This window comes from Dermacentor silvarum, chromosome 2 (genome assembly GCF_013339745.2).
Source record: "Dermacentor silvarum isolate Dsil-2018 chromosome 2, BIME_Dsil_1.4, whole genome shotgun sequence".
NCBI lineage: Eukaryota > Metazoa > Arthropoda > Arachnida > Ixodida > Ixodidae > Dermacentor > Dermacentor silvarum.
This window is the reverse complement of record NC_051155.1, coordinates 213,954,236-213,967,976: the sequence shown is the minus strand read 5'-3', so window position 1 is coordinate 213,967,976 and position 13,741 is coordinate 213,954,236. Positions and strand designations below refer to the sequence as shown.

Sequence of the window (13,741 nt, the reverse complement as noted above, 5' to 3'; positions counted from 1 at the left end):
ACGAATTCAGAAGCTTATAGACGACATTGGTGCGCGCACCGGGATGTTCCGAGGGAGGCCACACAAAAAACCCGGTGAGCCGGTCCGCATGTTTGAGACTCCTAGCTTTTAGCATGTATACACAGCGCCACTTGGGAATCAATATATGTGCATACTATAAATTCGATGCTCCTCCAATGGCACAGAATTGTCCTCAGTATTTTTTTCTTTGCACGTATATATCGATTGTTAACACAGATATACGACTCGCGCAATGCGGTATGAACATTTTTGGAACATTCCTTCTGCACTTCTGTACTGCACGACGTGCCTACTAAGAATGTCACGTAAGAGGTGGAACGTCAGCCACGCCATCTTTAGATTTGCAAGTATACATATGCTTTAATGATGGGATACTCTCTCCTGTAATATTTACCTGCAGGCAATGTATATAGTAAAGCTTGTTTCGACACCTCTTTCCTCCTCTCTATACCCCACACTGTAAAATAATTTACACCCCTAAAAGTAAAAAAGGGTGTAAATGTGTCTATAACTGACACCCTTAGGGTGTGATTTATATAAGTAACACCCTAAGGGTGTGAGTTATAGACACATTTACACCCTTTTTCACTTTTAAGGGTGTAAATTATTTTACAGTGCAGTCTCGTTCTTCTAACCCAGAGAGATGTCAACGACTGGATTGCCCAACACGCTCTGTCCTTTTTTTTTTTTTTTGAAGCTATTTTAATTAGCAAAAATTAATCGGCTGATGCGTTTGACATTCGATTCGCTGGGCATGGAGCACGTTTATTGTTCATGTACGTGTCACCGCTTGCTCTCTATCCTCTGCGTCACGGCTCCCCGATTGTAAGAACTTACCTATATAATGATGGAAAAGATGCGTCCCGTGCATATTGAGCGACTTCTGTTAGAATGTCTATGCAATTTTCGAAAATTGTGTTAAAAAATGCGGCGAAAAGTATCACGCTTGTGTATGATTCGCGTCGGGGTCACTATAAATGTGGTATTATATATTGGGTTCTCTTCGTTTATTGTTATTGACAGGAATAATTTATAACGTCCAAGTTTTTGAAATATCCGAGGGTCTCCCAAATACGCTGCACGTGAAATAGCCGTTTTTGTTCCGGTATATAGCCGAGGAACACTTTTATCAAAGTTAGGGTGTATAGTTGCAATAACAGATTGAAACTCGCTGAAAAATTAGCTCAAAAGTACTTTTGTTAAGAAACAATAAGTTAAAATGAAATTCTAAACAGACAGAATTAAGTGGTGCTTAAAGTGGTTACGCTGCGTCCATAACTACCTTTCTGTCGATCTCCGTTGGCACATAAACCTCAACTAACAACGGGCACACAACAGTACGTTGTGTGCCAGTCTGCCTTTCTTTCAGACAGGGCGACTTGTGGTCTACGAAGAGCTAGTAATGCTTGCGCGCCTATGCGCGCACGGTTGCGCATGCGTCCCTCTGGTTGTTACATTTTTGCTGTTCCACCTAATATGCAAGGAGCTGGTCACACTTCTCGCTGAAGTGTATAGTCTTCACTTTCATTCTATGTTGGAGTGAGAATACTTTTGTATTACGAATACCTAATCGAATTTCAAAATATTCGATTCGCTGTTCGAAGCCAGCAGGCCCTATCTATATTTCACCGAATACATTTCGAATCTTTTGCGAATACCTATAGTTAGGCACGGCGTCTCCTTGACTTATTGGCAGTGGTATGACGCGCGTTACATGCATTAACGGCGGAAAGCAGCAAAGCGAAGAAGAGTGGGACAACTTTGCGTCGTAAAGGGGCAGAATAGTGATGTGCGCCTTGCACATTAAAAGAAAAGAGAGCGACGCATTATAGTGTTATTTATCGCAATAAAATTCAAACAATCTTTTCAACCGCCACATTCGCTGCAGGCATGCACCTGCTGCTGACACCGCCGTATGGTGCGGACGTTGGTGAAAAATGAAACACCCTCTGCTGATACCACCGTATGGTGCAGGCGTCGGTGACAAAAAAAAAGTAAAAGGGAGGGGGGGGGGGGAGTTATTTAAATATAGTTTGACTACAATCCTTGCCCTGTAAGGCTTTAAAGATACCTTCACGACTCCGAATGACAAGTCAAAGTCCGCTCCTCACTCACTCAATACCCGAGAGAAACGGGAAGTCGTTTGTAGTGTTGCTTGGCCTCTTCTTCATAGTTTACCCCATTGTGAATGGAAAAATAAAAACCCTGCTTTAGGTGAATATTTTGTTCGGTAATGAAACAACTTTATTCCTCCAAACAACGGTTAATTGAGTTATAAGTATACGTAAGCGTTATTTACAAGTCTATCCCGGGTACACGGATGTATTACTATTATATGATGCATCTGCATGCTGCAGGCAGTGTTGACCCTTTTAAGCTGCACTCGATACGTATCCATTATTGTATACCTGTGGGCAGCGCTTCCTTGTCTTTCTTTTCTATTCTCTCCTGAGGCCGGTATGATCACTGACTGTTTAATTATTATTATTAGAATTAACGAATTATGTTTAAATGTGAGCTCTAAACACTACCATGTCGAGTGGGAATTCAGAAGCTGGCCACTCGAGTTTGTTGAAGAATTGTCGCGTACGCATTTTGCTTATACCGAAAATATTATACAAACCAGTTTGCCGTTACAACAGCAGTATTATTAAACGTCCCTACGTTAAACCTGGTGCATAGTATAAGATGATATATCCATCACTCCGCAGCATCTTCAACGAGCGTCTTTAGTCTGTGGTGTATATATATATATATATATATATATATATATATATAGTTCAATTGGGGGGCTCAACTGTATTACATTAACGCCTTCATATCCATCTTCTGAGCGTATATCCTGCAATAGGCATGCATATGTTGCCGAGCACGAATGGGGCATCTAAAAAACAAAAAAGGAAACTCGTTAGCCAAATTCTTTATTCATTCTTAACTCAAATGTACCGTGAAGTAGGATGCGTGTAGTATATCGTCTAATCATTCCTCATATTCTGCACCAAGCGGCATCGCTTATATTTCAGCCCAAAGGCTTTGAAACAAGGGTTCACTCCGCGTCAGCAATAGTCCGCACTTGAAAGAGAGAAGAAAACACCGAAGACAACAAGTTTCGCACAACATGGTCATTCAAGCAAAGTTTGAATTTATGTTGTGCAGCTTCCATAAAAATAAATACAAAATACGTTGTACTTTGTGACCCTTTGCAGTGAATGCTGTACAAACAGTGATAACTGAAACTTAGTCGACTACAAATAAGATCATGATGACACCGAAATAAATACAAATCAGGTAGTTTTCAAATAATTCCCGTATAGTTTCCTAATCAGTCAAGAGGCTTTCGTGTAGTTTGGTAGCTGTCACTGGCTCTTTTTGTTTTTGTAATGCCGATTCTATAATTTCGGTAGGAATATAACCCCTGTCCATTTCTTCAACTCTACATGAAGGCAATCACTTGATATGAATGGGGTTGTTCCAGAATTACTCAGCCTATATTTGCACAGGCACATACATAGCTACAATTCGATTTGAGCAGTGCAGCAGAGGAACAAAAGACAGCTATTTGACGCAAGGGTGCAGTCTATAATTAGCGGGGCGTTTGATTTGTCTGTGGAGAACTTGTAGAATTCGCGCATCTCTAGCACGTTTTTTTTTTTTTTTTTTTTTTTTTTGGGGGGGGGGGGGGTATAAATTACACTTGGAGTTTTGCACCAATCACAGATGTCTCTTTTAACAGCAGTCGTGCATAATGCACCCTAGCGCTTCGGAAGTAATCTAGAAATGAAGTAAAACAACAACAGTAACGTCAGTAAACAATTTTTCAGTGGCAAAATATTCTTATATGGTTTTTGAGTTTGAAGGCATGAAATGCGCAATGAATCTGTTACACGCGAACTCCAATGCACGACGACTGGTATGGACTAGTCATGACGCTCATTTCCAAGGTATACAGCAACAAATTACTATAGAGTATTATGCATGGTGAGAAAATATTGCGCATGTCTTATTAATGGAGCCGCGGCAATGCGCTCAAAAATTGTAGGGTACATATACGTATAAGTCATGAACAGTAAAATATATCATATTATGATCGAAAAGCCCCGGCCGCGGGCCGAAATTCCTGTGGGGAGCCAAGTGGCAGTCACATATCCGCAACACCGCTGACCCGGGTGTTAGCGTCTGCTGCTCGCGAAATAATCTCTCCGGGTCGCCTCACGTGACTGCCCCATCGATCACGCGCGCGCTTACACGCTCCGCTGCGCGCGGAACCCCGTGCACACACGGCGTGGGCCGCGCGTATATAGAGTCGCAAGTGCTCGACCAAGCGCGACTTTTGGTCTCGGCAACTGCAACAAAGCCGCGCCGCCCAGCCAGTCATCAAACAACCGCCGGCGATAACCGCGAAAGGTCAAACAGAGAAACTGGAGTTACAAAGGCGTTTTGGAAAGCAGATAAAGGTGGCTGCGAAGCGCCCGAAAACCGCCGCGTTGCAGCAGCAGCTCTTGACAGAATCGACAAGGAAGTTTGTCGACGATTTCACTTCTTAAAAACGGTGCGAGGTCTCCAGCGAAGACAAGTCGGGCCAGGGCGTCGATAGCCCAGGGCCGGGAGCCGAGTCAATCCCATCTGAGCGCAGAAGAACGAAGCCGCCGGCGCGCGTCGGCAGTGAGCTCTCGGCGATACACGCACCTCGCGCCGTCGATGCCGATGCGGCTGCTCTTCCCTCGGACACCCCTCCGGCCGGTCGTAGCGCCGGCCGCATCAATCTCCATCAAGCTCCTCCCACCGCCCGTGGGGTGGGCGGTGCACTCGTCTGGCGGATGCGTCGCGTTCGAACGTAGCCGCACGTGACGGCGGCGTCCATTTAAAGCGATCCGCCAATGGTGCGCCCGCGGGGCGGAGTTCCGCGACGCGCTCGCCAGGCCCCCGCTGCGGCGGCCGCAGTACGGCACCGCTCGCCCGGTGGTCGCGTTCGGCGGTGCGATTCTTGCCACAGAGCGTCTCCTTCGGTTTCGTGCGGCGGCGGCGGCGTTTGTTTTTGTTGTGTTCGCGTGTGTTGTGTTTCCATCTGAGCGCGGCGCCAGGTGATGGGTGCACCCCGGCCCGAGGCAGCAACGAGGGGCCCCGGGCCCTGCAGCTACGCGACGATCTGCGGCAGCGCGTGTTGCGCGGTGGGTGCCGGCGCGGCGTGAAGTAGACCGTCGTCGTTCCTTCCTTCCCCCCCGACTGTGGTGGCCACCATCGTGAGCTCAGGCGCGCAGGGAGCTACCGCTGTCGTAGTTCCTTGCCGGATCTGCGGTCGCGACGAATTGGGACGTGCAGCTGCGGGCCGGCGGGACGACGCTGCCTAGCCGCTGCTTCGAGCGCGGACCTCTTCCAGTCCTTGCAGCCGAAAGGCCCCACTGGCGCGCGCTCGGACGGGCCCGCGAGCCCGCGACCCACCTGTCAAACTGGTGCTCCGTCCGACCGCCAAGATTTCGCCCTCCAAGGCCGACGCCAGCAGCGTCGGCGCCATGACCGAAGCCGTACCGCAATGTAAGTACTCGCCTGCTACTACTCTGCACGGCCGCCGGACGCGCTGGCGCGCGCACCTGTCGGTGCTGCAATCGCGCTACAGTGTACTCGTGTTTCAAATGTCGCGCGTTGGTGCACGCTAGTTCAGGTTCACGAAAAGTTGGCTTATATAGCTAATCCGATTGGTGTATACGATCTCATAACTCACATAAGGAAACAACCTTGCTCCGAGTGTAATGTTACACGTTGCTTGACGACTCCCATTTTCCACTGGTGTCATTCAATTTTCTTCGCGCGTATCAGCTCCACTGTCACAGTTCGCATTCATCAGTAAATGGCTACACACATGCCGAGACAATTTAACGCTCGAGAACAGTCGTCACACGTTCAGGAGGTGTCATCACTATAGTGTTCCTTCCATTTTTAGAATGGCCTCGTATACAACGAAGTGCATGCATGGTTGAGTCGTTTCGGACTCGTTCATTCGAACGAGTCCGAAAGCTGTTTCTGCCTTGTCGCATTATTCGTTCAGTGATCGAAATCCGCATCATTAGAGTACCGTTTATGCCATGCACTTCGCGTAAACAAAGGATTGATAGTTAGTCAAGTGTTCTGTCGTTTCGTAGATCGTTTAGTGCTCGAACGTCTGAACTGCACAAAATAAGGTATACATAGGTTCATGATTCACGCATTTCTGATATAATCTACAGCTAGACAAACTTCCTCTGGCGACAACATTGCAACAAGATACAAATTCCCGAAGAAATGCATACGTGCTCGTAATATTTTAATTGAGTTTAACAATCTTAATGGGCTCTGATGGGCGTTGTAGTAAAGGTGTACGGATTAATTTTTACCAGCTGGGATTCATTAACGTTAAGCTAAAGCTATTTCACACGAGCGTTTTTGCATTCCCTCTCCGTTTGTTTATTACAGCAAAGACTAAAATATTGTTGTGTATATATAGTGTTCTGATAAGCATACTGGCCAGACATTCATCAACCTATGCAAAGTTATGCATAAATTATGTATACGGGAGCATTTGTGAGTTCAGCAGGCGACCGGTGATATGCACATACACCAATTGAGAAAAAAAAAAGAACTATTATGGATAAACGAAGCATAAACGTCACAGAAAGTGATAATGCTAGCTAGCAGAACCTGCGATGCAAACTTCTGTCACCTAAACAAGAAGCGCGGGCAGTACTGGTTTACAAGACAAACGATCGCTATACTGAATATAGTGATCTGCCTGATGAAATTAGGCAATTAGTTGTGTTCAGTAAATGACGAGGTCAGAAAGAGTGCTATTTTGTGCGTCTCCTTTTTTTTCCACGTGGTACGTTGATCACCTCGAATGTACCAGAAATGGGCTATAGTAACGGAACAATTTATCATGCGATATATACACATTGAATAGTTCACCCTGTGCTATGAGTGGTCACGTCAACTCGATTGCGACAGATTCTTTTCATTCGAGGACGCGCTTTCAATATCAGTGGTATTATCGCATTTTCTTATTCAACATTATGGCCACGCCACGAAATTTTCGTATATATACGAGGCTTGATTCTTGATGACTGTCATGCAGTGCGGTATATGTTTATCCGGAATGTAAGTTGGCGGTTCCGCACCATAATTTTTCAAGCAGAGAACCACAAGGTCTGTATGTGTAATACCCAATGGCTCCTGGACAATGCATTCTACTAGTTGATATTGCAGTATCTGCATGAAATAGGCCTCCACAATTACATATAATTCATTCCTCCATTATGCCGCGTGGCAACCCATGCTGGTGAATGGGAAGAAATTGTCAATTAGTTCCAGTTTGCGTGCCAGACCTCGGCGAAAGGTGTATGCTTCTTGCAATGTCTTAGTTGAGTCAGTGTGGTCTCGTGGTTAATTTACTTTGTTCTGGCCAAGTGGTTTCATCCTATGGTATAATATTGCTGCAGGAAACGTCGCTAAGTAGAATGCAATACCGTAACTGAAAGTAAAATCTTTCGACATCAAGCGCACTCCACATTCTCATCTTTTGATACGTATGGATTACTTTCCCATGGTTTGCTAGCTTACACTCTGTTATCTATATGAACGTGCGTGTGCTTTTTATTCAAACCCGTAGAGGACGTGAAACTATTGTCATATAGATTGGAGCACTATTTTGCACTGTATCCGTGAAAACAAAACTATTTGACACGAAGATCATCTTAAATGTATACAACTAAGGCCTTCTGAATTGAACTGATCTCTTTGCTGGTATTTAATCCTGTTATCCCCATTAGTCGTTAACATATCTGCTCTTATTGGTGAGGTCGCTGTGGAAGATATATTCCCACCCAATCCAAGCACTGTTAGGCATATGTATAAAAACTAAATTACTTCACGAGGAAACTATTTTAAATATATTCCGCACTCTCACATTTGAAATGGTCTCATCCTTTTCGTTTCATGACCTTGTGTTATACTAATTCTCGCTATACCATATCTCTGTTTGTCAAGTTGGAGTCACGTGACAACAAATATCGTTGGTTCTAACCGCGGATGACGGCCTCGACGTGACTCAGCGGCACCTAATCTCGTGGCGAGCAGTTTTCTTGTGCCTTTATACGGCACCAAGTCAAGCTCGTCGACGCACTGATATCTGAATTGCTGATGTTGTTCCCAATGAGAACCTATATAACGCTTTGGCAAACTTAGTAAGGATGTTCTCCTCTTTAACTGAGATAACGGTTCCCTATTATCGGATAATAGCAGGATACAGATCAAAACTGGCCGGTGGGTCCACCTGAATTTGTAACACGACCAATCCAAGCGTGAGAATATTGGCGTGCACTGTGGTGTCCGCGAAAAACAGTTTTTAATGCGACAGCATTATATATAGGGATCAAAACATGGCCTTAGGGGAGTCATATGTATACTCGTTGGAGTAAGGAATATAGGTAAGGTAGGTAACAGGGGTGTATGTAATCGTTGAAGCAAGTTTAGGCATGTGAATGTCAAAGAGGGTATAAGGAGGGGCAGCGGAGTGGTGTGACGTAGAGAGGCACGTTACTTGGAGGAACGGCGGTGATTTTGTTAATGAGCGGCGGGCGCGTGAGATTGCACAATTCTCTCCACCACATTGCTCTATATACGGAGTTGGTTGTGATAACGCTACGCTTTGATCTTGGATGGATACGTGCAGGTGTGTGTGGTAATATAGCGATAGCTATGACCAATAAGCAGTGAGGTTTTTTTTTTTTTTTTTTTTTAGCAAAAGCTGAATGGTGCGCTATTTCCAATATAGCTGTCGTGTGTAGTATGTATCATGTCTGAGCAACAACCGAAAAGCAGTCATTGTTCTGTTCCGTTTCGGTTGACAGTGACACCGGTAGACTTGTATAGGCAATCGGCAGGTATATATAGCAGGAACAGATTACAATGACATAACTCACTCGTGACCATATGACGTAGGAGAAGCCATGCGTATTTCGATAGGAAATCGTGAGATGATAGGATTTCACTGTTATGTTACATTGCAGTCACTCGGGTGAAACGTGAGGAACTGCGAGATTCTCTCTTTCTTTTTTTCCCCTGCATTATACGTAAAAGAAGAATGGTCGGTCGTTAGGTGCACAGCACACGAATAAGAGAGGGCAAAACAAAGCGAAGGCTGACAGGTTGACCAATACACCGTCGATTCCGCTTGGCTTATCTGTAAGTCGGGGAGATGTATACGCAGGGCATGATTATGCTGTATACAGCGGGGCCTCGAGTTGCAAGCCGTTGTGCGTTGGGGCAATAAACCATCTCACCGGCGCAGAAAGAAGCCACTTTCGCACTCCTTACCGTTTCAGCATGCAATACGCTTGCAATAGCCCCGACCACTAGAAGATGTGGATATGCAAATGCTTAATTCGCCACTTCTCAATATCGCACTTGGTTGAATTCTTTTACTGCCACAGCGTGCCGCCATGGAAGATAACGCGCTATACGGAACAATGCTTTTCATTGTTAGGCAATATTACCGATGAAGTCTAGACGCCGCACGCGCATATCTTGGTTTTACTTGTCCTCCTCCCATACTTGCTCCCCGCAACGTTAACAGTCTACTTCAGATAAGCAGTTTCCTCCGCCGCTGCGGGTCAGCGGCTGTGACGCTCTGCTACCCACCACGAGGTTGCTGGTTCGATTCCATGCGAAGGCAGCCTTATTTCGACGGAGCCGAAGAGCGCAAATCACATTCGCACACTAAGATTTTGGTGCATATTAATAACCTGGTGCTAATAACCTCGGGTGGTCAATAAAAATTCATCCAGAGCCTTCCACTCTGCTGTCTCTCATATAAGCAATCTGTGGCGTTGGTAGGCGAAACACTGCCGATTATTGGATATAAGCAGTTCCAGGTGTTATAGCTTTGCTCACTGGTTGATTGTACTGAGCTCGAGGTCGAAATTCCTGCCGCGCTGAACCCTTGGATGATAATCCCACGCACTTCAATAATTTAGGCAGACGGTGTTGATAGTGTCAGTGAAAACTTGAGAAGTGTTGATGCTGCTGACAAGCTTCCTCGTTTCTGCGTGGTTTCTGTCTATAAGATAAATACTGACATTAAATTATGAATCTTCAGGCGGCAATCAGTATAGCGAGAAGTCTTACTCCTGGCACGCTATGCAATCAACTCACCTCTAGAAGTTAAAGTTTTCTGAGAAAAATTGTCGTTCATTGTGGCTTCCTGGCACTGCTGCCGCATTGCAGCCTCCCTGTGTTTGTATAATAATGTCCATCAGGTGTTTGTGTGATATTTAAGCGCTACCATTTTAAGCTTTCAGGTTTGAAATCTTTCTCTATAAAATGGCACCTTGTGGCCATTATGCATGGCATTTTTTTTAGCAACGCTTTCTTTGCAGCTGCAGAAGAAGGAGACGCCATTTCGGGTTGAATACTGCGTAAGATATTAGTGACCCATATTTTGTGTCTCCTTGGTACCACGCTATGCACAATTTGTTGCTAAAACTCGAGACATACTCGTATTATTGTTTGGTCGTTAGACCAATATTTATATACAAGGTGTTCATTCTTAAGTTTTACGAAAATTTAAAAAATCGCCTAATTCATATCATTGGGTTGGGTTATTCGATGAGGCGGACATTAGTAGCACGATAAATCGAAACACATATTTAACTAATTAAAAATCACTAATTAACGTCTTAGTTAATTACTTTACGACACATTTTGCAGTTTACGAATTGTAGCCGGTGAGCTTGTCAGGCGTATCGACTTGGAATTAATTTCCAGAATGACACCAGTTTGGACATATGCGCCATCAAACTCGCTGTAAAAATGCACTGTTGTTCCGCTTAATTTTTTACCAAAATGATGTTTTATACATTGAAGCACAAAAATAACTGGAACGCCTATGTATTTGGTAATACACTTTGAGAAATAATATCTCGAAACTTGCACCGTGTTCTTTTAATCTTCTTTTTATCTTTTTTTTTTTACACCTTGTCTAACGTTAGCTGGGACACCCCATATATCGCCCGTTAGTTTGACCATTTTCGGTTTCGATTCCGACTAGCGCCAGTACACTGTCCCGTTGAGCGAATTGGTATACGTATATTCATGTACATGTAGACCAAAGTTTCAGCGAGGAATAAACGATAGAGAGGAAGAGAGTTACTGAGAGACGTGACAACGGAAAGGCAGGGAGGTTGACAGGGCCGAGTGCGGTTGGCTACCCTGCACTAGGGAAAGGTATAGAAAGGGACATAATGGCTGACGTAAAAAGGATGGCAGAATATTCGCACGTGTGCGTGCTTGCTGTGGACTGGTCTTTTCGTTGTGCATAAATGAACTCGCAAAGAGGATAATGACACAAAAACGCTAGTCTTCTCCTTTGCGTTGTCTTTTCTACGTGTTATATAGTCTATAGGCAATGCTGCATTCTTTTATATGCCGCTCAGCATGTTCAGTAAAAGGCCATATTCGCTGGTGTACTTGGCCGAACGCTTCTTTAGATACATACATTGATAACAGAAAACGCGTAAGCGCACGCAGCGACAAGGACTTCAAAAAGAAGTTTGGTGTCAGTAGCCTGAAGAAGCACGCGAGACATTCGTGCATAGAGGATATCAGTCACGTAATGCCGCATTAATAATTAAAAAAAAGAAGAAAAAAACGGCACCGTGACTGGCCGAAATTTAAGCGTTATAAATTGTAGCGTCTCCTGTCTATTTAGACAAAACAAAGGTAAAGGGACCTCTCTTTATTGAAGAACAGCATACGCTTGTTTCTTTTTCTTTCTTTCTTTCATTCTTTTTTTTTTGCTTCCTTTTTAACTTGTGTAAATAAGGAACGTATAATTTATACTAAAGGGACAAAAACTCAACCCGAGAAAAGGGTGGATATCGTTGTTGTGCATGGGCTTCCGAACTGATTGGTTGGTATTTAGGGGACCGGGGGGAAAGGCAAGTATTTATGACAGATAGCTGGGCTAGTTGGGGTTCTGATAACTCATGCTTTTAGAGCGCTTCGGGAGAAACACAAGAATTCAGAGAGTAAAAGAGAACAGGGTGGGGTATACGCTAGTCCCAGGGACTGGGAGCCAGCGTCTTCCCTGTACTCAAAGTTTCAAAGTTTATTTGTCAATACTGTTCTCTTTTACTGTTTGAATTTCTATGTTTCTTCCGAAATACAGGAGAAGCATCAGTTATCAGAAAGAGAAGCAGTTTTCTACTTGGATTTCTCTAATGAAAGTAATTGTAACGCGCGAAGATTAGATGAGCCGATCGGCCTCGGCTCCGGCGTTCTTCTACTTCGTTGTGTTTTGCAACTTGCATGATTCAAGGCCTATAGGTCTATAGTGACATGATGATTGAACGGAGCCGCTGCTCTTGACTTATTTTCGTGGCATGCACTATGCTCGCACGGTGCGCGTGATTTGAATAATCGAAAGTGGGAGCCTCGCGCTCATTCGATTGTGAAATTAGTTGCGAATACGGAAGCGGGACGTGACGACGTCCTATAGGTATTAAACTATACATATATCGGTTAGATCACTTCTTAAGGGGGCCGGGGGGGGGGGGGGGTGGAGGGGTTTATTTGCAGAGAGACATCCTTTGGACGGGATGTGCATTGTGTGCACGTTAAAGAACCCCAGGGGGTCAAAATTAATCCGCCGTCCCCCACTATACGACATGTCTCATAATCATATCGTGGTTTTGGCCACGTAAACCCACAGAAATTTTTACAGCATAATATGGCTAGGCGAAAACAAAATCCGTCCGTCCGATGTATGCAGAAACTGTCATCATCAGCAATGGCTCGAGCGTTGTCTTCTCCCACAGCTGGCTCGTTGGCGCCCCTTGGTGCAACCTCGCGACCGCGCTCGTGCCACAGCTCCCGCCTTCGTCGTCGTCGTCTTCTTCAACAGCTGGTTCCGTTGCCGAACATCATTTCAGCGTAGAATTTCACTTCTCTGCTGTCGTCGTAATGGGGAGGCCGCGTTTACAGGGGTATGAGCCATTCATTGTCTTACATAACGGACACATTTAATTTTGAAGCAATTTAATTTAGAAGAATCGTAAGCTGCAATATGGGGCGGGCGAATACTGCTCCTAGCATTCCACCTAGCAAACTCGAGACATCGAACGCAAGCGACAACGGCGGACTGCGGGCGTACCGTCAGTGACGTCGTTCTTTCCGTCGCAGCCGTCGCATCATTTAGTTTAGGTGCACCCAGGACAAGCATCGCTTGCCCCCATTTTCCGGAAGGGGAAGGGTTTTTCGCCTGCCATGCATAGAGGTATGGGAACCGCTGCTCTGACCACATTTCAACTGTTCGGGCTGTGCCATAGAGTATTTGAACCCCCTACCCTTCACAGGCGAGATAAACATGTGACTCAACTTGGCCGTGAATAAATAGAACGGAAGAAGCGGTGCAACGATCGGCAGATGATAAATGACAACGGCCGAACCACATTTAGCGTTTGCAGCATTTTGCGCGCTTCGAAGAACGTGCGCACCAGCCGCATTCCTTGTACTCACGCTTGTACAGCTTAAGCTTAATTTTGCGTCAGAATCAATACACATAAAAAAAGCGATTATCATTAAAGAGAGAGAGAAAAAAATATAGATGAGAAGTGATACCTTCAATGGTGAACTGTTTCAGACACTCATTCTGCTCCTTGCCCCGCGAATTTAGCGGCTCATTTTGCAGAGGACG

The 13,741-nt window shown here is 45.0% G+C and overlaps 1 protein-coding gene across 2 annotated transcripts in view; it reads left to right on the top strand.

Moving 5' to 3' along the window:
- The first annotated feature begins 4,977 nt into the window (after positions 1-4,977).
- LOC119442577 (insulin gene enhancer protein ISL-1-like) overlaps positions 4,978-13,741 on the top strand; it is a 128,964-nt gene continuing 120,200 nt past the window's right edge. For both annotated transcript variants that reach the window (XM_049662240.1, XM_037707500.2), the window contains exon 1: positions 4,978-5,553. In XM_049662240.1, the coding sequence (XP_049518197.1) occupies positions 5,532-5,553 (22 nt within the window). In that variant the 5' untranslated portion in view covers positions 4,978-5,531. The remainder of the gene's footprint in view (positions 5,554-13,741) is intronic.